This window comes from Sminthopsis crassicaudata, chromosome 2 (assembly GCF_048593235.1).
Source record: "Sminthopsis crassicaudata isolate SCR6 chromosome 2, ASM4859323v1, whole genome shotgun sequence".
Classification (NCBI taxonomy): Eukaryota; Metazoa; Chordata; class Mammalia; order Dasyuromorphia; family Dasyuridae; genus Sminthopsis; species Sminthopsis crassicaudata.
This window is the reverse complement of record NC_133618.1, coordinates 505,790,154-505,816,214: the sequence shown is the minus strand read 5'-3', so window position 1 is coordinate 505,816,214 and position 26,061 is coordinate 505,790,154. Positions and strand designations below refer to the sequence as shown.

The following is a 26,061-nucleotide window of genomic DNA, read 5'->3' as shown; positions in this document are numbered from 1 at the left end:
TTTTTGCATTTCAATCATTTGTATTAGGCTTATATACAATTTTCCCCCCAACCCTTAGGCTGGAAAAGTCTTTATGAATGAATAAATCAACCTAATACAAATGTGCTGATATCAGTATGCGTAGAATGTAGACATACAAGTCAAAAACGAAAAGAAAACTGTCAGAAGCTTATTTCCAAGTGCCTTTCATGATTGTTCTACTCAATAACTGCAGCCAACTATTGGAAGATATTTTAGAAAAATGTTGTATTTTACAGTCAATTCCATCGCCTAGTTATTAGCGAGCACTACATTCAGAGAGCCTACTCCACAGGAGAGGCTACAACTATTTCATCCAATCAAGTCACAGTTTGTAGTCTTAGCACCAATTCCAAATGAGCTCATGGCTTCATTCTGGCAGTTTTAACAGAAACAGAATGTTGACTTTTCCTGTAGGAAATGAAGACCAGTCTTCAGCAGCATGCAATCACACTAACACTGTCTATAGAGGTGCATATCAATAAAATGGCTTGTGGCATTCCATGGAATAATACATCTCATTCAGATTTCAAATAAGGTGGAAAGCAGGACACTGAATAACAAAAACCTGAACTACTTACTTATCTAGTTTTAAAAGACTCTCACTACCTGCCCTTCCCCGCTTAGGATTCAAAAGAGATTTCAGTGACCACCAGATTGTCATGGCTTGCTATAAGCACTACAAAATCGAATTCTTAAAACTTGTTCCCTCTACTTTAGTTTTAAAACTCAAATAAGCATTCAATTCAGATTCTCTTCCTAGGGGAAATCATTAACCAGTTCTGATACAGACATTCTGATATGAATGACTAAGATTTCCAGTCTCACAAAGATAAAGGAAGTTAAAATCCAACTTGGGCTACAAAAACTTATTAAATAAGCCATATTATTTGGAGTACCAAATAAGTTTCTATCACAGAAATAAAGAGGTCTAGATTTATTTTGGGCTTTCCCGAAAATTATCACTTAAATGTATTGATACTATAGAGAAGTGCCCAAATAAGGAAACCTAGGTACTTCATATTGATAAACATATTTTCTCTTCAAGATATTTAATGGACCTTATTTTAAACTTTTTTTTTTAAATTGGGAAAAACAAACAGATCTAAATCGACTTCTGTTTTAGGAAAGGTGTCAGCAGGCTAATAACACTGACAGGCTGAGTAAGACAGGTCAGACCATGCATTTAATTGTAGCTGTGCTGGTCATGTTCTATTCCATATGACCATTAATTTGGCCTTCAGTGGGATCCATTTCAACAATAACATACTACTGCTTTTCACATGGGAGGTGTGGCTTCTTTTCCTATCCCAATGAGATGTAATATCCTGTTTATTATTTCACAAGTACAAAATATAGCTTGAAACATACCCTTAAAAGACAAGTTTATGGCTACATGTCACTTAAACGTAGGATGATAATGAAGACCCCAGGGCAATTATCTCTTGTCAAAAGGTTTTTTTTGACATTTGTGAATGTAAGAAACTAAACAGACACAAACACTGCATATTAGAACACAGCTGCCAAACATGTACACAAAATCCCACCTTTTTATTACAGCACATGGTACTGTCGGATGTGTAAACAAGAGTGTGACAAACGGGAAAATATTGAGGCTGAAGTATACAGTCATGCCATTAACAGTTCCATACTATGAACTTTAAAGATACAAAATCGTCTTTACATTGAAAAACTTTACAGTGTTTTGAGTTTTGTTTTGTTTTTCCCCAGAAAGACTTCAAAATGTGCTGCGAACTTCTACAAGCAGGAGTTAATGGGTTTTTTTTAGGGGAAAAGTAGACAACTTGTGATATAATAGCATCTATTAAACATACATAGCAAGAGGTAAAACTATACAGAAGATTAAAAGATATTTCACTACAAGGTCAGTGAAACTGGGGGACAGAAAGCCAAAAACTTACATGGTTGTATTTGGTCACAGAGTTAGAAGTGGGTGATATCTTTTAAAAAATTACAGAACATTTAGTTGAGGAAAAATTCATGATGAAATGAAATTTATCCTTCTGTAATAAAAAATTAAAAATTCAGGTTTTTGCTGACTCGATTTATACACAATATAGATTGAAACTCCTCCTTTGACAGCATCAGGAGAGTTGGCAAGAAGCATCACCAAAGTGTTTTGGGACCTTCTAGTGATACAAGCAAATTTTTTCCCCTTAAAACAAAAAAAAAAAAAAAAAAAAAAAAAAAAGAAAAGGATCCATATGTCAAATAAGGCAGATGCTGCCTCTTCTCACCAGGCTACCCATTCCAGGGAAGAAAAAGGGGGATTTCCCTTTAGGCCAAGAAACCATTCTCAAATATCTTAGTTTCTTGCCTCATAGGATCTACTTCTTCTTGATATAGTCTCTAACATGATATCGAAAGGACTTAACAGTCACTCTTCCAGAGTTTAATTGTTTTGTCATTTTCTAATGCAGCTGATGCAATGATGTTTTCTGTAGGGTGACAAGCTGTTGAAATCACAACATCTGGAAAAAAAAAAGACAACTCCATTGTGTGCAAGCTATTCATGTATGGTCCTCAATTAACAGACTTGACTTTTAAGTTGTCTCCTAGCAATGCAGTGGATACTGCATTCTTTGGTCTACACTCTTGTTCCATTCTCCCTTATAACCAAAAGATACACTTTAGAAATTGATACTCACATCTTTGATATTTTTGGCTTTAATGAAATTAACTGATTTTTGAAAGAAGACTGGAGGGGAGGAGAGAGGAGAAGAGAAAGGAAAGACATAAGCAGTCAGTTGAACCTAATACTATCCTAGCCTTATGTTTTAAGTAGAACTAAAAGTAGACAAAATGACATATATTCATTTTGATCTTAGAAACTAGCAATTTTTTTCAGCCAAATCAAAGAGCTTAAAAATATAAATTTTTAGGAGTTTAGCTTTTATTTTTCTGTGCTTAAAAGAAGTCAAGATCTATTTCAAGCAATGTAAACCCTTTTGTTCCAGTCTCTCCATAAATATAAGAAATAAACACATCATGTGAGTGAGTCCTCAAGACATGAGAATAGCAATCAGCTACAAGGCTTCTGTATATAAAGAGCATGAAATATGATGGCCTAAAGGAACAAAGTATCAAAAACTTAAATAAACAGTCAGATGAGTAAGGACTAAGAGAATATCAAAGATAAAAGTTGCAAACTTTCCAAGTCCTGAACCTGAATCCTAATTTGTTTTGTGGACTTTCCTTGTCAATTAACTAAGTAAACAGGTAGGTACTTTTATGGCCAATCTTGCACTATGAGCAGTGTGAAATATGGTAAGTCATAGAGCAGTTTTAATAGGGATAAAAATATACTGGAAAGAAGAACTGGGTACATAACTGTGAGATATTAACAAAGTATAATAGGATTTAAAAGAAGAAATTGGCATGGACTACAGTGGTCAGAAAATGTTATTTGTGGAAGCAGAAACAGATTTTATAGAAAGATAAAAGAGAAAAACATTTGATGGAAAAGGAAATATTGTACTCAGACAAATCAGAGTGAATAACACTTGTTCAGGAATTAAGCAAGACATCTGCCAATTCTACCTATATGTGAAGGGAGTAATATGTTAAGAGACTCGAGATGAAGAGATAATTTTCATTAAGAGTTTACACACACACGCACACACACACACACACACACACACACACACACACACACACACACACACACACACACACACTGAGAAAAGTGCACATGGCCTGGTCAAAGCCTTCAGTGGTGCAGAAAGATCAAAAGGGAAACAAACCATGGACAAGAAGCACTAGCATTGGGTTTACAAAGTGGATGCACAGATGTCACATAGTTCAAAACAAAATAAATACGGATTTGATAGTTTAGAAAACCTTCATCTCACCTGTATGGCCTTGTAATTTCTGTACGATCTCTTTTGTCTGAAGGTTCCAAATGTAAACCAGGTTATCTTCTGATCCAGACACAATCCACTGGGATAAGAGGTAGGGTTAGAAACATTAAGGAAACATAAAGTTGTCTAATATGCCCATTGTTGAAGAGTCATTTATATATTTTACAATGTATCAAGTTTGAAAATTTCAATCTTCTGGCAGGCTTATGGCATATAATCAAGGCAGACTTTAGAGATATTTGTTTTTTTTTTTTTTTTTGATTATTCAGTTCTTACATAGAAGAAAATAATTCCCCTTTCATTTTTATATACTTATTTGTGTACATATCTTCACTAAAAAGTAAGCTCCTTGAAAGCAAGGATTTTTCTGTGTTTTTGTCTCCTGGGACCAAGTACATAGCAATCCCTGGACAAATAACTTTATCTATTATAGAAGAAATATTTTACATAAAATGAGTTATATGTCTTAGAAAGGAAGGTATCAATTCTCATCTAAACATCACTTGTTTTTAATCTCTCAACCAACACTTCAAAGACCCAACACTATAAAAATAGCCACATGAAACATACCTTTCCACCAGTGACTGAAAAATTAGCAAAAATGCAGTATTTCTCATTCTTGTGACCAGTGTATGTCTTCAGGCACTGAAAGAAAAGAAAGTTATATTCAGGTTTATCTTAGACTAAAGGGAAAAGTAGCAATTTATCTCAAAATCTCCTTAAATCCGTCATTTTATTCTTAATTTCATTTCAATCAATCAATCCTGACACAGAACACAAAGGCAAATGATCCTTATCATCAATGTAGTTCCATCTGTCTAAAAGAATCTGGCTATTTGATTTATTCTAATGATTGATTGACCTTCCAAGTCAGGCAGTCTCATTCATGTTAATGGACTCTTCTTCTTTCCTATATTTACTACCTAGTAAAGTCAATGAACACTTATCTACTACATGACAGGTATTGTGCTAAACGCTAGAGATACAAATACCTGATCTCTCTTTATACAACAAAGAGATGCCAATAAATCTACTACCCCTCATGTTCAAAAGGGCTTCTTAAAAATAAGAGCAACAGGAATTTGGAGAATGCTTTAAGTTTCACAAAGCCCTTTAAATATACCATTATATTTCTGCACAACATTCCATTGAAGGAATTATTATTAGGGACCAGATAGGGGGTTTTGCACGTGTGTGAGAAAGAGGAAGAGGGGAACAGACAGAGAGACAAAGACAGAAACTATAGGCAGAAAAAAAATCAAAGCTAGATAATTCTTTACCTTTGTGAGCATTTAAACTGTGGTCATCTAATTTAAACAAATGCTTACCTTCCCTTTGCTGTAGTCCCATAGTTTAAGAGTGCTAGAGATTAAGAGAAAGTAATAAATCAGTTTTGATTTCAGGGCAGTGTGTCCAATTTAATTTGCTTCTTGTGTTGGTCTATTCAAAAGAAGACTTGCTACTAAAATGAGTACTTACATTTGAGTTTTATATTTTGCTTTAAAAATAGAAATACAGGATTATAAATCAGGGTGGAGAACCTGTGTTAAACATGTAACTCATTCTTTCAAAATGCATACTCCAAACCTGCTCCTCAAATTAAAAATATTTGTGCTTATGGGACTTACACAGCTAGTTAGCTTTTAACATTTATAAAAATCTCAGCACTGAGGAGCCTCCTAATATTATGAGGAAAGTAACTTCCTACAATCATGACTACCATTCAGTATACAACCTCAATCATTCCAGAAATGTGAAGACAAAAATTCCAGTTGCCAGAATACATTTAATAGCAAACCTCACAGGTCCTAATCAAGTCTATCCTGCAGTAGGACAAGGTGAAATTCCTACTCCATGTGATTCTGCTATAAATCTATCTTATCCTACCCAATTAAGTATAATCAAGAAATTACAAATATTAAAAGCTATTTCAAAGATTAAAGTAGTGTGGCAGCTAGGTGGTGCAATAGATAGAGCACCAACCCTGAAGTCAGGATGACCTGAGTTCAAATCTGGTCTCAGACACTTAACATTTTCTTGGCTGTGTGATCCCAGGGAAGTCACTTAACCCAAATTGCCTCAGGAAAACAATAACAAAAAAAGAATAACAGTGTCTACTAAACCTTATTACAAGTAGGCTTCCCAATCTGTAAAATGAATGAGGTATACTACAATTACAATTTGTCCTAACTCTGATACCCTAGATTTTAAGTACTATAATCAATTTTAAAATAATTTATTCTCATTTATATGTTTGATTACTATAACTCCAGTAAAAATCTATCAATATAAAGTTTTTTTTGTAAATTTATTTTCTTACAAATGAAAAAAATATATAAAATACTTACTTATCCAAAGTTGCAGCAAGAATGTATTTACCATTTGGAGAGAATTTCACAAAAGACACAGGAGGATTATCATCATCTGTATTAAAAATTTAAATCTTAAGAAACATTTCAAACGTTTGAGTCAATTTCTATTAAATTATGCCACTAATTACAAGAAGAAATTTTGTATAAGACACCATTACCAGTATTGAACACTATGGCTTTGTGGCTGTCTTTTAAAAAGAGAATTTGAACTTACTTTGCTGGAAAAAAAAAAAAATTTAATGGGAAAAAGTTAAATTTAATTGTTATTTTTTCAATCCTTAGGTAAGACACTTATTTTTTCTGTTCAGAAAAAAATTAGTCGTCAAGTTTTCTATTTATATATTCTTTTGAAAATTTGGAGCAAATTACTATATAGATTTTTTTTTAAAGAAATATTTTAACCTCAAATGTCCATAGCTTAAAATGCCAATAAGAAGTTTATCTCAAATATTCATCTTCTTCTCCCTGCATTCTGCTCTGTCTTAACCTCTATGATTAGGGATCAATCTCTTTTATATCTTGGTAGGAAAGAACTGATGCTTGGGGAAAAACAGTCAATGACTTTTCACTCAAGTTCTGTGGATCATTTTCCTATTGGGCATTACGTATGAATTACTCCATCTTTGTCTCAAATATTCTGGGTCTACTCAACACTTTACCACTGAATGACTAAAGCAGTACAGGGACAATGGACAGATAAGGAAGGAAAACCTCAGTACAAATTCCATCTCTGACCCTTATTATGTGACCCTAGCAAGTCACAAACTCTTAGCCCCAGTTTCCAAAACTGTAAAATGGGAATAGGAATTATAAAACTCAATATTCTCTCTCTCTCTTTTTAAAAATTTTAATAGTTTTTATTTACCAGATATATGCATGGGTAATTTTACAACATTGACAATTGCCAAACCTTTTTAAACTCAATATTCTTTAAGGTCCACCTCTAAATTTAGGATACTAGGAATGATCCTGAGAGGATACAAGTATTGATTTATAGACTCAAAATACATGAAAAGCAGTGCCAGTTTAAAAAGATTTGAAAAATGTTTCTGACTTCAAGGTTGACCTTCTTGCTGCTTTATTACCCTTATTTTCTGTATGATCCAAATGTCATAATATCAGTAATCATTTAATTCTGTGGACAGAAACATTTTAGTTTTTTTCTCACAAAAACTGGATTCCTAACCAATTATGACTAATTTTACCCTTTTACTTACAATCTATTTTAAAAATGAAAAAGTATGCTCAGAGTATTTGTGTACCATACATGCTCAGCTTCAAGTAATATTGAAACACATTTTCTAGTAGGTTAAATTTACCAATCAATCTTCAAAAATAAGGGATAAATTGTAAAAGGTGTAAAGAATTCAAATATAATGCCCTATGTTAAATGTTCATTTAATCTATTCTATATCATTCTACTTAAAATGAAAAAACACAAGCATTTCTTTGGCAGTCACCCCATACTGCTTAGCATGAATACCAATTATAGTAAAACTTCTACAAATAAAACTAAATATATCTAATTCAAATCTAACAACAAAATAGCTTAGATTAAAAGTTAGCTTTGATTTTAATGACATATTAAAATCCATACTCAATTGTCAAGGGGACCTATTTTTCACCTATGAGAGATATAGTTCCATAAAAACAATACAATAAAAAGATGTTCCCAAATGAAGAAATCCAAGCTATCTTTAGCCATATGAAAAAAATGTTCCAAATCACAAAAAATTAGAGAAACACAAATTAAAGCAACTCTAAGGTTCCATCTCACACCCAGATTTGCAAAGATAACAAATAACCAAAAACATAATAGGAGTTAATACTTATACAATACTCAAAGGTTTACAAATCATTTTATTTTAAGGTGACTAATTTGAACCTCATAACAATCCTATGAGGGAGGGGATATCATTCTCATTTTTATAGATGGAAGAAAAAAGTTATGTAATTGCTCAAAATCATATAGCTATTGAAGTAAAGGCTGGATCTAAACTCAAATCTTCCTGATACCAAGTCAACATTCTATTCACAAGTAGGTGGCTTACTGCCTAAAATGATAAATATTGGAGGGACTGCACATCGGTGGAGGGCAAATTAGCACAGCCATCATAGAAAGCAATGTGGATCTAAGCCCAAAAAGTTACTAAATAATCCAGCAATATTTCTACAAGGCTTACACCTCAAAAAAAAAAAAAAAACAAAGAATGGGGAAAGGTCTTACATATAAAAAATATTTATAACAATTCTTTTTGTAATGGCAAAGAAATAGAAATTAAGGGAGTACTCATCAAAAGATGAATGGCTAAACATAATATGATAGGTCAGTATAGTGTAACAGTATTGTGCTGTAAGAAATGAAAAAGAAGGTTTCAGAGAAACTTGAGAAGACTTATATGAACTGATACAGCATGAAGCGAAATGTAGGAGAACAATTTATAACATTAACACTATAAAAAGAATTTAGAAAGACTTAGAAATCACCAATATGATAAATTATAATTTTTTCCCGCCCCTGAGGCTGGGGTTAAGTTACTTGCCCAGGGTCACACAGCTAAGAAGTGTTAAGTGTCTGAGACCAAATTTGAACTCGGGTCCCCCTGAATTCAAGGCTGGTACTCTATCCACTGTGCTACCTAGTGCCTCTAAATTATAATTTCAAAAGAATGATGAGAAATTCTCTACCTCCTGATAAAGAAGTGACAGCCTAATATGTAGAAAAAGATATATTTTTCTTGCAATATGATCGGCATGGGGATATGTTTGCTTAAATATAATTATTTATTCCAAGATTTTGTTTTTTCAAGGGAAGGGGAAAAGATAAAAAGGGAGAAAAAAAAACTTGATAATTTTTTTTTTAAATGAAATTTTAGGGGCAGCTAGGTGGCACAGTGGATAGAGCACCAGCCCTGAAGTCAGGAGGTGCCGAGTTCAAATCTGACCTCCTAGTTGTGACCCTGGGCAAGTCACTTAACCCCAATTGCCCCAGCAAATAAATAAATGATTTTTGAGAAGTAAAATTTAACTTAAAGCAAATCTTCGAGAGACAAAATTTTTACTATAAAAATGTTAAAACAGGTCTTTGCTAAAACCTAAGCAAATCTAGGATTAAGCTACAGAAGCCAGATTCACCAAAGAGTCTGAGATGTTAAGGAGCATTCTAAGAGTTTGTCAATATTATCTGGGATCCATGTAAGAAAGTAAGTCCCAAAACATCTCTGGAGACATATTTGAGTAATGACAATGGTTTACAAAACAAGAATACAAACTTTTCTACTTCCCCACATCACACCTTGGTCCATATCCTCAAAATCAAGATGCATAAGGTTTCCAAAAGGCACAGCACTTGAAATTTTCAAGGCAAGTTAATTAACTTTCTAAAAGTTAACAGTTAAAAATTAACAAAAATAAAGATGAATTAACTTATTAAAAGAGTAAAGACTAGAATTTATAATTGCAGTTGAAGCAAAGTTAGAAAGATTAAAGAACCTCTCTCCTGTTTTCTACCTAGGTAGGGGAAATAGGGCTCAGAAATACTATTTTTATTCTATCATCAAGTTTATTCACAGAAAGACTGCATTCCAGACCTTTGAACCCTAGTTCAGAAGGGCTTTTCAGAATCCTTTTATTTCAGTAATCCCCTGAAGCCAAGTCTATGCAAAATTATATAGTAGGCAGTTTCTTTTGGCTCTCCCTTATCCCAACTTTTAACAAACTATCAAAGATATTAGCTGACAAGAGACTTTAATAGAGTTGGGACAGGGAGAGGAAAAAAATACAGAATGAGTGCTACAAAAGCCTGGATGCAGTAAGTAATATGGTGCAACAATGCATGTTTTTTTCCCCATACAGAAACTACAAGAAAGTATTAATTAATATTAATATATGTATAAGGACAAAGAAGAATTAGAAAATATAGATTAAGGGAATGACACAGAGCACTGAGTGGATATATAGCCAAGAATAGACTAAAATATTTAATAAAGAGTCGAATATAGAAAAAAATAAATAAGGATAGCTAACTGGGAAGAGAAAGAAGAGGAGACTTCAAAAGGATATTTTGCTCAATTTCAAATGTGTATTTCCATTTTTCAAGACATTTTTACACAAATATAAAGGTCTTTCATAAAGAAAAGGAGAGAAGTCAGGACTAAGACATAGAAAGTTATATATGATATCAGAAAATAAACAATGTTACAATAACCCCAGGAACTAGTAAAAATTAATGATATGGAAAGAGGAAAAGAGAACAAGGACAACGATGATAGGTAAGCAGCAATAAGAAATAACAAAAGAGAAATGTGAGAAGAGACCATTATATTTGGACTGGAGATTATTGCTAGTGATCTCAGAAAACATACTAATCTATTAGAAAAATAAGTGAAGAATAAAAATTGCCTCTCAATCACAATCATGGCTTTAGCCCTTCCAGTAGCTTAACAAAGAATATGAACACAGTTTATAAAGAAACATAATCTGTCAGCAATCTGAAAAAGTGTTCAAAATATCTAATCAATGAAGAAATACAGAATCACTCCCTCCCTGTGTAACCTCAAGCCAAGCACTGAATCTCTCTGAGCCTCAATGTTTTTATCTCCAAAATAGGAAAGCTACCTATCAGCTTTTGAACTATGATCTTAGAAATTTTAAAGTATCGCCTTACATCTCTCAAAATAATGAAAATGTTAAAAGATGGAAAAATTCAATGTGTATGGGATAGTGGGAAATCAAACCCATTGATAAAACTGTGATTGTTCTAATAGTTCTGGAAAGAAATGTAGAACTATTCAATAGAAATAACAAAATCATTAAAAAAAAAATTGCCTCTCAAAAAGAGAAATGGGATGCTATTTTCCAAACAGAATTGTTAAAATATCACTTCAAGATCAGAGAAAAGGGAAAATTCTGAGGGAGAAATTTTATACTCATGTCGAGCCCTAGAGGGCAAGAACCAAGACTTCCTCTCCTTTATTATATTCCCCGAGTCTAGCAGAGCATGTACATATCAATATCATTTGATCAACTATAAGCTATGTTAAAGATACAGTGTTCAGAAGGATGATTGTTGGAGGGAGAAATTAACAAGAATTTTCTCAGGTGACACAGCAAGAAACTGAGGTAATTTGAAATAGAAATTAATTTTCTTTTATGAACCTAAGATACAACTAACCCCTGGGGAAAAGAATGGAAAAATAAAGGGAAAACACCAAAAATACACCAATCTTAAATCTGATCTGATGTAAAGGAGAGATACGTCAAAACCAGCCCAAGAAATGTCAATGAAGGAAGAAGTGAGAAAGGGCTAACAGTAGTCAAAACCAAGTTCTCTATTTGCATTTCAAGCCACCAAGTCAATAATGTCTATTATCATAAGATTTCTTTTAACTAACTTCATTCTTTAGAAGAGAAATATAAAGGAATGGAAGCAGAGTAAGAAAAAATTTCTCAGAGAATCATGAATCATTGAATACAAACAAAAGTAAACTGTTTACTTACCAATAAGTGTTTTTAAACATTGACCTGATGCTGTATCCCAGATTCGACTTTTGAGGGAAAAAAAAGTTAATATGATATAAAAAAATTAAGTCTTTGAATTTTAAGGATTAAATTATAAGCCAAAATAATAAAAGCCCATCCCTGAATTATTTTAGTTTTTGATGCATTAAATAACTATTTAAAAAAACAAGTAATCAAATACCATATTTGGCTTTGACAATTACTTAATAAGTATATGTACATGCAGTCCCGACTGATCTCATCCAAAAAAAATCATTCTTAGTTCTTCAACTGCTTTATTTTTTTAAATTGCTCTAAAATTTTTTATAACATAATTGAATGTAGTCAAAACATTCTTGATGACTGAACAATCTGATTTTATTTTTCTGCCTTACACATAGTGCAACTGTGAATATTTTTACAAAAAAAAATTTTTTCCCTTTTCAATGTGTTGCCTTTTCTTTATACACTTGTCAATTTCTCTTAGCTCTCCACTTCTTGCAATTGAACCTTATTAAAACAATAATAGCTAGCATTTGTAAAGCAATAAGATTTTCAAAGAGCTTTACAAAGATTTCATTTTATTCTTTTTATTATTATTTATTCCCATTTAACAATGAGACTAACTTTCATTAAGTTGCTCCCGATCACATTCACATTGCTTGTGTCTGAAATTGAATTTGAAGTTGGATTTATCTGATTACAAGTCCAGCACTAATCAGTACACCAATCTAACGGCCCCCACCAAAAGAAAAAAACACATAAGTCCAAGTTAACTAATGCGGAAATCTTGTCTGGCAATGAATTCTGCATTACCACCTATAGCCCCCTACGTGGGAGGAATGTTCTTCAAGCCTATTCATCAACACTCTGCTTGACTTGTTTAATATTGTTTCAGTATTGTAGCTATTTTATAAAATATTTTCTTGTTTCTTTTTTCTTTACTCTGCATCACATTGCACATGTTCTTGTTTCCCTGAACTCATTTTTCATTGTTTATGGTATTTTCTCACATCACAATTTGTGCAACCAACCCTAGTTTATTTTCTTTCCAGTTGCTTGCTAACAAAGAGAATACTAGGAACATTTTATTAAAAATAGGATCTATCATGTGCCTTCATGGAGTACCTGCTCAATACTAGGTCCTCTGGAACAAAGTAGGACTCATCAAGTCTCTCATATGACTCCAAATTATTTTCTGTTTGGACCAATTCACAGCTCCACGATTAGTGTGACTCCACATTAACTGTTGTTCTGTTTATTGTCTTTGCCAATCTTAATTTATAAGAGTTTAAAGATGACGTCTTAGACAATAGAATTGATGTGCTGGAATATTCATTGTAATTTGTATTTAATGTTTGCATTATTCAAAAGCCTTACTAATGTAGAACACCTGTTGTCATAAAATGAATTTCACTTCTGTTATTTTTTGTGAGTCTAATAGATGGTAGGAGATCTTAAAATTGTCTTGATTTGCTTTTCACTGTTTACTAAGGAATCTGAATAATTTTTTTGTTAACGGGATTACATTTTCATCTTTAAATACTTTTATTCTCTAATGATTGGTTACTGGGGGAATATTTTAAATCTCATTTATCAGTCTTACATTTTAGATCATGGATTTAGACTTTAAAGAGCCCTTAGAGGTATAATGCAATTTTTCTCTTATGGAGGAGAATATCGAGAGTCAAGGAAGTAAATGACCAGTTCAGGGTCACAGAAGTAGTAGCAGCAGAGGTCAAGACTCAAGCATCAACATCTAATAATTCCAAATCCAAGATTCTTTCTATTGAATCATGCTGCCTTTTGTCAGACCTGTGTTTTTCAATGACATTTTAAATATTACTCTGATATATGCAAAGAAATCGTATTAAGGCAGAGGCTAAAACAAAGTTTATACTTACCAGAGACCATCATAACTACTTGATACTATCAAGGATCCATCACGATTAAAATGAACCTAAAAATGAGCAAGAGATAAAGCAAATACTTTTTTTAGTTCTTAAAAGTTTTAACTCTCAGATGCCTCAGATGCTGTACAAATTGACATTAAAACTATAATTTAGGTAATAATTTTAAAAATAGAAATCCTGGATTTGTGACTTATTTTACTGTATGGTTCTCCATGAACTTACATGGACTGCTGAATCTAATAACTATTACTTATTATTATTATTGTCCAACCTTCCCAATTTTTCTACAGTTCCGGACACTGTCAAACAATCACTCCTGGACCCTCTCAGATGCTTTTTTCTTCTGTAAGTTTTCAAGACATTTTTCTCTCTCAATTTTTGGTTCTCCTTCTAACCTGTTCTTTTCCAGTCTTTTCAAATAAATCATCCTTCTCTTCATGCCCTCTAATGATATCTCCCAACCTTTTCCCTTCACTCTCTTGTTAAATCTTATCACCTACCATGAGCTCAACTATCACCTTTAGATAGATTATTGCCACATTTATATATCTAGTTTTCATCTTCTGAACTCTACCACATAACCAACTCCCTAAAAGACATTTTCAGCTAGATATCCCATAGGAGACAAAATCATGGCCAAAACCTAACCTGTTCGCCCCATCCCCAACCCAACACCCATTCACCCCCAAAATCCAACTTCTTCCAAGCTTTCATTTTTGTCCTAACATTACCATCTTTCTAGTTACTAAGATTTGGTCATACTTAAGTCTCTATTCTTTCTAAATCCTTATATTCATTCAGTTGCCAAGTCCTTTGACCCTAACTCTATATCCATTATCCCCTCTTCTGGACTCAAAATCTCCACTCTAGTTCATAACATCACTTCTCACTTGAACAACTTAAAAGCCTAATTCATCTTTTTCTAGTCTCTTTATTTATCCTCTAAAAAGCCATAAGTTAATATTGCTAAGAAAGCTGGACCTATCTTCCTCATTCCAAGCCTCCAACAGCCCTCTATTTTCTCTAAAAAAAAAAAAAAAAATACAAATACATATATTATATTTAACTTATACTTTAACATATTTAACATGGATTGGTTAACCTGCCATCTGACGGAGGAGGTGGGGGGAAGGAGGGGAAAAATTGGAACAAAAGGTTTTGCAATTGTCAATTGTTGAAAAATTACCCATGCATATATCTTGTAAATAAAAAGCTATAATTTTTTAAAAAAAAAAGGAAAAGTAAATAAATAAAGATAAATAAAATAAAATATAAAATTCTCAGCTTAGTATTTTAAAACTCTCTATAATCTAGCTTTCAGCTGCCTTTCAAGACTTATTTCATATTACTCTCATTCTTACTTAAGTCATCATCACCCTTCTCTGTGTCTTTGCATGAATAGGTTTCCCATGCATGAAAATGTACTCGTTCCTCATCTTTAAGTTGAAAATTCTACAAATTCTTTCAATATATAATTCAGGTGCCATCTCTTACATGAAGCCTATCCTAATAATAATTGCAGTGGTAGTAACAGAAGCAGCAACTTCTAGAATTTTATATTGTACCCATGTGCTAGATATTAGTTAAGCACTCTTGAAACATGAAATATTATTTTATTTTATTTGATCCTTAATCTTAGAAGGTTGGTTCTTCTATGATCCCCATTTTACGGTTGAGGAAACTGAGACAAGCACAGGTTAAGTGACTTATCTATTCTCACATAACTAGTGAATGTCTAAGACTGAACTTGAATTCAAGACTTCATGTCCAATATTCCATCCACTATACCACCTAGCTACTCTAGTTATTAATACTCTTGTCCTCCTAAAATTTTCTGTATTACTTTGAAACATGCTGCTTATGTTATTTGCTTGCATTTTGTTTTTTGTTTTTCTTTTTCTGCCTTCTTGATCTGATTTTTCTTGCGCAACAAGATAACTTTATAAATATGTATACATATATTGGATCTAACATGTATTTCAACATACTTAACATATATTGGACTACCTGCCATCTAGGGGAGTGGAGGGAAGGAGGGGATAATTTGCAACAAAAGGTTATACATTAAGGTCAATGTTGGAAAAATTACCATGCATATGCTTTGTAAATAAAAAGCTTTAATAAAAAAATTTTTAAAAAAGAAAAATAAACATGCTGCTTCTAGTAGAACTTAAGTTTTTCCCTCAGAAACAGTATGCCCATTATATTTCAGGAAGGATAGTACACATACTCTTTAGTATTTGGTATATCTAATTTATTGGTATTCATTTATTGGCATACCTAATTTAGTCTAGGATTCAGTAAATATTTATTGAGAAACTCTAAAGGTAGTCCTAATCTGCCAGGGAAGACAAATATGTATGCAAATAACTATTACATTACCCTCTCATTCCAGATATCCCCAGAGGAGTGCTATTTACATTAGAATAAGTATGTCCAAAGAAGTTCTGAACCACCTGATGGAGGCTGAATTACTCTCTCAACTTGGAATATGAATAGAATGCTTATTTTAGCTTCAGTCTCTCCATTTAAGGCTTTAAAATTGATCTGCACTTCTCTTTGGAAATTAAAATTGGAAATTTGAAAATTAAAACCTTGTCTTTTATCAAAGATAAATAGGTCTCAAGTAAAAGATCACATATCTCTTTAGTAGAAGAGCAATGCTAAAACTCTTTAGTAGATATGCGAGAGTGTGGGCAAGTTACTTAACCTCTGGTTGGTCTATGCATACCACCAAAGTGGCCATTATTCCCAATACTATGCTCTGCTCATGTCCTTTTCCTATTATGTCTATGAAATTTACAAGAAATTCTACATATGTTCCCTGAAGTCCTTTCCACATCACCCTAGCAACACTGGCTAATAATCCACTCTACCCTATTTGTCAAGCACTTAAAAAATTTACTACTGACTTAGGGGCAGAGGTTCTTAATCTAATTTGTGAACTTTTAAAAAAAATTTTGATAATTGAATAATTTCCTTGTGATTCTATTTACTTTACATATTTAGAAAAATTTGAAAAATAGATCTGTAGATTTCTCATCAGATTGTCAAAAGAGTCTGTGACACAAGCAAGGTTAAGAATTCCTTGTAGTCTAGATGCTTCCCTAACTTTATCATATTTCACTTTCTCCAAATGCTATGAATGGGTTTCCCCTTGTTTTATAGATGGGCAAATCAAGGCATAAAAGAACTGATCAATGTTCATATAAATAAATTTTAATTATGTGGTTTAATGCTTAGTTCTTAGTTTCGTGGGTTTTTATTGTTGTTGTAGTTGTATAGTTATTTTTCCAGTTGTATCCGGCTCTATTTGGAGTTTTGTTGACAAATATACTACAGTGGCCTGCCATTTTTTTTCTCCAGCTCATTTTACAGATGAGGAAACTGAGGCAAATAGGATTAAGTGACTTGTCCAGGATCACACTGTTGATAAGTGTCTGAGACTAGATTTGAAGTTATAAAAATGAATCTTTTTGTGCTTTATCCACTGGACTATCTAGCTGACCCTGGCTTTATCTTCAAGTAAATAAAAAAGACTTTCCTGTCAAGTCCATAAATTATGGATTTTTCTCTCATTTTTATTCATTCATGTAGAGAACTCTCAATGAAGAAACTCCTTGCCAATGAAAAACAGTAACCTGTAACTTGTAGTCTTAAGAAAGTTTTTAAGACGTTGAATGGTAGGTAAATTATTGTGTCTAGGTCACAAAGGCAATATGATATAGAAGACATAAGACTTGAATCCAGGTCTTCCTTCCTTTTGTGCCATGATTTACTTCATAAATGAAAGTTGTAATGTATATAAGAGGACTTACAGCTGAAACAGGGTCAGAATGAGCAGGTAATGTCTTGAGGCACTTTCCTGTTTTTACATCCCATATCCTTACGCTTTCATCAAACTAAAGGAGAAAAGCAAACATTAAACAGTCAAAATAAGAAATTTCTACAATAATGGCAACCTGTTTTATGCTTTGGACAGCAAAAAACAATAATCATGCCCATTTTATTCCCCCAAATGATTAAAAACTAAAGTATGATAGAAAACTGGCCTGTTCCCTTGATTATACATGTTCATATATAATCTACATGCCACAATTAAAAACTTACAGATCCTGAAACGATGAGGTTGGATTGGGGATTGAAGTTGCAGCAAAAGACATAATTACTGTGACCCTTCAGTGTTTTTAGACACTTTCCCTAAAAATAAAAGCATAAATCCAAGTTATTTTTCCCCAAAATATTATTATTTACCTAAAAAAAAAAATCATTATTCAAATGAAACTTAGAATCTAGACTCTCTTTCAACTTCAAACTTCATCCTACAGATTATACAGCATCAGAGTTGAGCCAGTGGACCCAAGGTCCCTTTGGGTATACTTCATTTTATGTCTGTAACAGCTTTTTCTGTGGTAGTAAAGAATTGGAAACAGATTGGATGACCATCAATTGGGGAATGGCTGAACAAGCTGTGGTATATGAAAGTAATGGAATATTATTGTTCTGTAAGAAATGACCAGTAGGATTATTTCAGAAAGGCCTGGAGAGACTTCCATGAACTGATGCTGAGTGAAATGAGCAGGATCAGGAGATCATTATATACTTCTTTTTTTTTTTTTTTCCTTTTCCTGAGGCTGGGGTTAAGTGACTTGCCCAGGATCACACAACTAGGAAGGATCATTATATACTTCAACAACAATACTATATGATGATCAATTCTGATGGATAAAGTCCTCTTCAACAATGGCATGAACCAAATCAGTTCCAATAGAGCAGTAATGAATTGAACCAGCTACACTCAAGGAAAGAACTCTGGGAAATGAGTATGAACCACTACATAGAATTCCCAATCCCTCTATCATTGTCTGCCTGCATTTTTGATTTCCTTCACAGGCTAATTGTACACTATTTCAAAGTCCGATTATTTCTGTACAGCAAAATAACTGCATAGACATGTATACATATATTGAATTTAACATATACTTTAACATATTTAACATGTATTGGTCAACCTGCTATCTAGGGGAGGGGATGGGGAAGGAGGGGAAAAATTGGAATAAAAGGTTTTGCAAATGTCAATGCTGAAAAATTACCCATGCATATATCTTGTAAATAAAAAACTAATAAAAAAAATAAAACACCTTAAAAAATTTTAAACTTAGAAATCATTATTCAAATTAAACCTAGAAACTAGACTCTCTTTCAACTTCATACTTCATCCTACAGATTATACAACATCACAGAGCTGAGCCAGTAGACCCAAGGTCCCTTTGGGTATACTTCATTTTATGTCTCTAACAGCTCTTTCTGTGGTAATAAAGAATTGGAAAAGGATTGGATGACCACCAATTGGGGAATGGCTGAACAAGCTGTGGTATATGAAAGTAATGGAATATTATTGTTCTATAAAAAATGATGAACAAGCCGATTATAAAAAGGGCTGGAAAAATTTTACATGAACTGATGCTGAGCTAAACAAGCAGAACCAGGAAAACACTGTACACAATAGCAGCAAGAATGTGTGGTGATCAATTATGAAAGACTTGGTTCTTCTCAGCAGTTCAGTTATTCAAAGATTTTGGACAGAAAATGCATCTGTATCCAGAAAAAGATCTAAATGTAAATCAACACCAAATGTAAATCAATACATGCTATGTTCACTTCTTTTTTCTGGGTTGTTTTTTTTTTTTTAAATCTCTCCCATGGTTTTTCCCTTTTGCTGATTTTTCTCTCCCAACATTGTTCATAAAGCAATGTGTATTAAAAAAAAAAAAAAAAAAAAAAAAAAAAATAGTACTTCATTTTTTATTTACCCAAAAAGGGAAAGAGATCTGCCCTAAATATACTGCTTAAAAATAGTAAATCTCTTGTCCATACTCTCAATTATAGAAAGTCATAAGATACCAAGAAGGGAAGAAGAAAGGGTTTATGTGGAATCTAACTCACTACTTACTAAGACTAACATCCCATATCTTAAGAGTTTTATCATCGGAAGCAGACACAAGAAGATTAGAATCTGATGACCAGGCAACATCCGAAATTCCCTTTAAAAAAAAGGAAAGGAAAAAAGCAGATTAATTTCCAAATAAGAAAGGCAAGAGATATCAATTAGGTAAATATATAAATAATCACTAGTCACTTAATTGCCAGACAAGGATTAGCTAATAATACATAAGAAGTGTTATATTCTTAGAGATATGAAGTACTAAGACACCAAATTTAGCTGCTTTGTTGAAAATTAGCAAGTACTGGTGAAATATTCATGAAATGACCTAACAGCTGCAAAAAGTGACAAAAATATAGCAAAACTTTAAATTAGTTCACTCCTAAATCTGAAGCCAATAGCCCACCCTTTTAAGCTTTTAAAATGCTCTTATCTCCTCAAATCTACTATACTATACTATGCTACAAGTACTATACTATACTACAAATTCTACTATAATACATCAACTTATATTTTATAAATTCAAAAGAGCTATTTTTTTTTTTTGGGAAAAAAATAAAGCCTACCAGTTTGTGCCCAGATATTGTTTTCTCAAATTTTCCATCATATGCTCCCCAAATTTTAATGAGCTTATCTGCAGCTAAAAGACAAAAATATTTATTGTTAGTCTATTAGAGATGGATAATAACTTTGGCTTTCATATGGTTTCGCTTGATGCTAAGAGCTACCTTATGAGGTAATCTCCCTACCTCCAGCTTCTGGTGAAGAGTCTACATTGAAGTAGGATAAAAGGTGTTCTGACTACAGCAAAAAAAAATGTGCTTTATCACTATATTTATCCCTTTATTCGATTAATGGCAAACAGTGAGGAGACTTTTTCTAATTAGTCCTCAAGTACCAAGATTAAGAGGAAAACTGTAACATTTCTTAGTGTAAGTACACAATACATACCTCTTGAGGTAGAACTGTCCCTGCAAGTTTTCAGATACTAATTCTTCATTTCACACCTCAAGTTTTAAATAAATCAAATAGAATTTAAATGTCTGTCTCCAGTCTTATATAAATAAGACCTAATGTGATTACTTTTTTAGGAGTACTCTAAAAACAGGATCTGTGTTAACTAGACTTGAAAGAGTGTTACTACTAAGTTAAAGTAACCTGAAGGGAGATGTCTAAATGGATTCCCCAGTGCACTGTTCAACATTTTAATCAATTTTCATTAATGAATGAGGATGACAAAAGCCTGACAAGGGCAAAGACACAGTACAAAAAAAATCTGACAAGGCAGAACAATTAGCCAAATCTATTTGGAATTAGTTGTATACTTGGGTGAAAAAAAATACAACTACAAAAGTAAAGGATGAAAATATGGCTATACAATAGTTCACATAAAAGATCTGAGAGTTTTTAGGAGATTCAGATTTATATGAGGCAGTATAATACAGCAGCTGAAAAGAATTAATTTCATTTTACTTTGGGGATCAAAAATTTCATTGATCTGGGCATCCTAACTGATACAAATAGAAATCAATCTTTGCCTTAGTGGATGGTACTCATGATGGCTATGGTCTAAATAGTCAGCTTCTGATCTTGGCTATATTGATTCTCAGATAGGCCCTTAAGATCTATATTTAAAGTCTTCCCAACTAATTGCATCAATTCTGCTGCAGTAAGTGCTCTACAAATGATTTTCAAGAACCCAGTCATCTCCATACACTAAAGCATTACCTGGGTCTAACTTTAGCAGAAGAATGCCATCTTAGCCTGGACATTATGCTTCTATTAGAACAAAGGAAAAGACCACAGTAAAACATAACATGACTCTATCTGAAACTCTCTATCCAAATCTGGACACATTTTTTTTTTTTAAGCACCTTAAAATTATGTTATTGGAACAACTGAAATGTTGGAAGGGAGCAATGAAAAATGTTCAACTTAAGTCTTGAGGAATGAGGCATTATTATGCCATTAGCTACGAATCTGTACAAGTCACTTACCCTTGTGGAGCTAAGGTTCCTCATCTGTAAAATGAGGGGGCTTGGACTATATTGTCTGTAAGATCCCTGGAAAGCTCCAAACACAACATGCTAAAGTAGTTTAAAGATTATCATATAAAATAGAAATTAAACTTCTCATTGGTTCCATAGGACAGAAGTGGAGATAAGAGCTCAATTTCAGAAGCAAATTTATGTTTTATATATACCAACTGGAACTAGCCAAAAGGGGAGTGAGTTTCCTCAGAACAAAGTGGATTCTCCCAGAGTTCCTATTTAGATATAAATAGACTAAAGTAACCTGAGGTCTCCTCAACTCAGATTGTCAACAATCCTGACAAGAACAACATAATTTAATATGAGAGTTTCTGAATCAGCAGCATCTCAAAGACTGAAATCCCAGCTTCAATTTTCTCAATAACCAAATTAGATACTAGGATTATACTTACAAGAACTTGCTAACCATTCTCCATTTGGACTAAACTTTACCGAAGATACAGCTTTAGTGTGTCCTGCTAGTGTGAACTTTAATGCGTAGTTTGGCTTTACAGGTGCAGGCTAGAAAGAACAAAATTAAACATCAGAAAATGATCATGGCCAACTATGATCCTTACAAAGTCAGAATGGGTACAAAAGTATCATCAACATCATTTTACTTAAGTGAAAAAAAGAAACATTTTCTACAATATGTTAAGTGACCAAAAGATCAACCCCACTGTGCTGGTAAATATTTAATAACCTTTCTCTGAGTAAAAAAAATATATATAAATGACATATTTTTAAGTTTAATCTTTTTTATTACCTTTTTTTTCATTACTGTCTACAGAATCAACAAAACCATAAAGCAAGCCCTGATTTATAGCATTAACCAGATTTTTGAGTGTAAAAAATACACTGAAAATCTAGCAATCAATTGAGTTTAGCTAACATACCCATCTTTGGTTTAGTTTTACTTCAAAATAAGTCTTCACATGTTAATCTCACCTAATAGTATAGGAGATTGATTAAAAACACACCTTGCTTTGATTGGTTGATGAGGAAGGTGTAGACTGTGTTTTTGTGGCTTCTGCTTCTGGTTTTTTTTCTTCTGTTGCCATGGTTCTGAAACTAGCAAGTTAGACTGAGGGTACTTTAGGGATGAAAGGATGATCAACCAGAATGCTTCAATAGCGAAAAGAAAATCTGTGTTTGATAATTTGAACCTGTAAAAGGAATAGGAAGAAGCAGGGACAACCGCTGTTAAAAGAAAGTTTTATTTAAAATAGCAATATCTAGAAAAAGTTAATAAACATTTAGCCATAATACAGAACCCTATCATGTAAAAACTTGTTAGGTTAATGATAAAATTATAATTGAAATAAACTCATTTAGAGAAATCATATAGTAATCTTAAGTTTCCTGTTCCTATCTTTCAGTATATTATTCATGTCAAGCTATCCTTGAATTATCTTTGTATTCCATATGTAGTAGTATCCCAAATTATCTAGTTATTTTTCAATGTTATTCAAAAATCTAAGAATGCTGTTTGTGAATAGCTGAACTCCAATTATTTCTTTAAAGATTATTTTAAAAGTTTCCCCCCCCCCTTTGTTTTTAAATTCATAAGATAGGAAACTAAGTGACAAGAGAAAATAAATCCCAGTGTTTCAGAAGTCACCCTGATTCCAAGTCACATACTATGTGAAACAAGTTAAATAGATACACTAAAATACAAGCCCAGTGTACTATCAAAGCCTTATGGTTGTTAGCTACAGCTACAGCTTCCAGACTATAGGCATAAGGATGCTTTTTAGAATGTTTCCCTAGTGAGCAGAGCTCATTGGCTTATGAGACAACCAGGATACACAGCTGAAAAGCGCAAGCCAAAGTCAGCTTTGTGTTGGAATTTCAACTGCTTTGCCTTTTGTAGCAAAGCTTAAAATGCTGCACTGATACTCTGCAATCAAGACTCATACTGCAGATGAGGGGAAAAAAATCTCTACTGCAGCTCAATTAGATTTCAGCTTGACAATGGGAAGTATTGAAAATCTGTACTGTAAGTAATTATTTCACCTGCTTATTGGATCAGTAGCTCGGATGTACCTTAACACTAACTTCCAATACTTGGCTACATATCAAGCACATACCACGTTAATGAGAAGAGGTAAATATCTATTTTAAAAGCCTTGAATTTTTTCCATTAGAAAACCTTAAATATCATGAGATTAGAAACTATAATTTCTTTATTTAATTTAGATAGAATAAATTCCAACTTGATTTTAAATGTCTTACCAGAACTTCTGGCTGCACTAAAGGGGAAAAAGCCATTAAAAATAATACTAACAATGGCCAAAGTATCATTGAAAAAAGGGTAGAAGTGGGAGAGAGGGATTACATCATAATCACTCACTTTATAAGTCTTCTGGAAGTCCAAAAAGCACAATATTAGGCCCACAATTAAGTTATTTTTCTCCCCATACAAAACCCAGAGATTTTAATCAGTGACCACTAGGAAGGGTTTGGGAGACTTGATGGTCAGGACCTGGCAAAGTTTAAATCGTCTGAGAGCCAGAGGAAAGGAAGAAAGGATCCATCAGGGAGATGAAGAGCAAAAAACAGCATTTCATAGCTAGCCTAACCACTTCAGAAATATCAGAATATTGGAGCACACCAGTATGAGCTCAGGCCAGGAACACACCTGAGGGCTACTGGCTGAAGGGAAGAAAAAGAGGCTTCTGCCCTCAAATGCATAAGCAGGTCTTAGGCAGAAGGCTCTGTAAGCCCAGAAACTTACTCAATGAAGGATAGAAAGAGCCCCCGCCTCCCAACCCACCCTAGAGAGAGAAGTGGCCTTTCCTCGCTTGTGGCTAAGGGAGAAAACAAAAACCTGCAATCACAAAGACGAAGAAGCCCAAATTAACAGTCTGACCCCAAATTCAGGATTTTTGAGTAAGGAAATCAGGGGAAGTGCATTGGGACACGGATGACTGGGAAGGAGACACCCTGAAGGGATCACCAAAGGAAGGAGAAAGCTGCTCTCGGTGCCCATCTATGGGCTCGGGGTTTTAGGGAGAGGAGGCAGAAGCAGCCCAGAATGTCTGTGTAACTGAGTGGAATGGAGGAGGAGGAGAACAACTGAAAGGGCAGTTACTGAAGAGAGCAGGCATGAACGTGACCCGCTCAGGCTTCAATCTGGCCGTTGCAGGAGTAATACTTCTTCCGGGATAAAGAGCAGTACGGGGAAAACACTCGGGGCTTACAGCTGGAGCTGAAAAAAGGGAATACATCAGTGCATTCCTTCTAAATCCACGCCCAGGTGTTTTTAGAAGGAATAAAGGCTGCAAAACGAGCCTTCTGACCCCAAACCCGGACCTTTGGATGTTTTTGGAGCAGGGGCAGCTTGGACTGGGTGAGTGGTCGGTCCCTAGTGCCCTGGAAACGGGGGTGGCAGAGATGCCTCTCGAGGTCTGAGTTAGGGCCGGGAGTGCAGGAAGAGGGAAGCCTCCTCCCCGCTCCCCGACAGCTATTTCTGAGGGCGCTGGAGGAGCAGGGGCGAAGCCTTGGGGCTTGTTACCTGGAGGCAGGAATGGGGGCAACGCCTCGGTTGTGCGAGGATGAGGGGAGAAGGAAGAAGCTGGGCCTGTCTTCCCGGGGAGGAACGGGGCATGGTCTTTACTCGGGGATTGGAGAGGGGAGGGAAGAGCCCATCAAGGGGAGACCGAGGAGGCGGTGCAATGGGAGCGGGGAGACACCCGGGGCGAGGGGGCCCTACGCGCCCGGTCTCCCTGACGGGCTGCGGGACACAGGGACCCGGGGGGAACCAGATTCTCTGCGGAAAAGGGGCGGCGGGGGAAGCTTTTGAGGGCCGCACCCCGGGCTGCGAGCAGGCGGCCGAGGCGGCGCAGGCCCGTTGCCTGCGGGCTGGCCGGCGGCCGGGGTCCGGGTCCGGGCGCGGCCGTCCCCCTGGGTTCGCAGGCCCAGGCCCAGGCCGGGCGCAGACACGCAGACGGACGCCGGCCGCCGGCCGCCGGCCGCCGCGGGCTTACCTCACCTCCGCTCGGGGCGAAGCCTCATCAGCCGCCGCCGCTCATGAGGAGCGCAGCGCGGCTGGGCCCGGGCGAGGACCTACGACCAAGCGCCCGCCGGGACGAAGTGGAGGTGGCAGCGGCAGCGCAGGCTCCTCCTCCCGGCGCCAGGCGGGTAATGTGGACAGGCGACTTCCCCGGGCGCATGCGTGGCGGCCGGGCGGGGGCGAGCGCAGGGCGGAGCGGAGGATTGGGAGAGAGAGAGGAGGAGGAAAAGGAGGAGGAGGAGGAGGAAGAGGAGGAGGAGGAGGAGGAAGAGAGGGTCAGAACACAATACGGGCTGTTTCCGAGATGGGCTACGGAAAGTCGCAGAGGTCCAATTTCTCAGATAGCGAAACTCCTTAAGGATTTACTAGCGCGCTCTCATTGCGTCTGA

At 34.9% G+C, this 26,061-nt stretch overlaps 1 protein-coding gene across 1 annotated transcript; it reads right to left on the bottom strand.

Moving 5' to 3' along the window:
• Window positions 1-227: 227 nt before the first annotated feature.
• Window positions 228-25,783, bottom strand: WDR5 (WD repeat domain 5). Its single transcript, XM_074294064.1, has 15 exons — window positions 25,647-25,783; window positions 22,638-22,823; window positions 22,071-22,179; window positions 20,194-20,267; window positions 19,643-19,727; window positions 19,145-19,149; window positions 17,794-17,883; window positions 17,502-17,585; window positions 13,675-13,730; window positions 11,771-11,817; window positions 6,248-6,323; window positions 5,228-5,261; window positions 4,470-4,544; window positions 3,891-3,978; window positions 228-2,510 (listed from the first exon to the last, which is right to left on the bottom strand). Exons 2-15 carry the CDS (start codon window positions 22,716-22,718, stop codon window positions 2,410-2,412), a joined length of 1,005 nt encoding a protein of 334 aa, XP_074150165.1. The 5' UTR covers window positions 22,719-22,823; window positions 25,647-25,783; the 3' UTR covers window positions 228-2,409.
• Window positions 25,784-26,061: the final 278 nt, after the last annotated feature.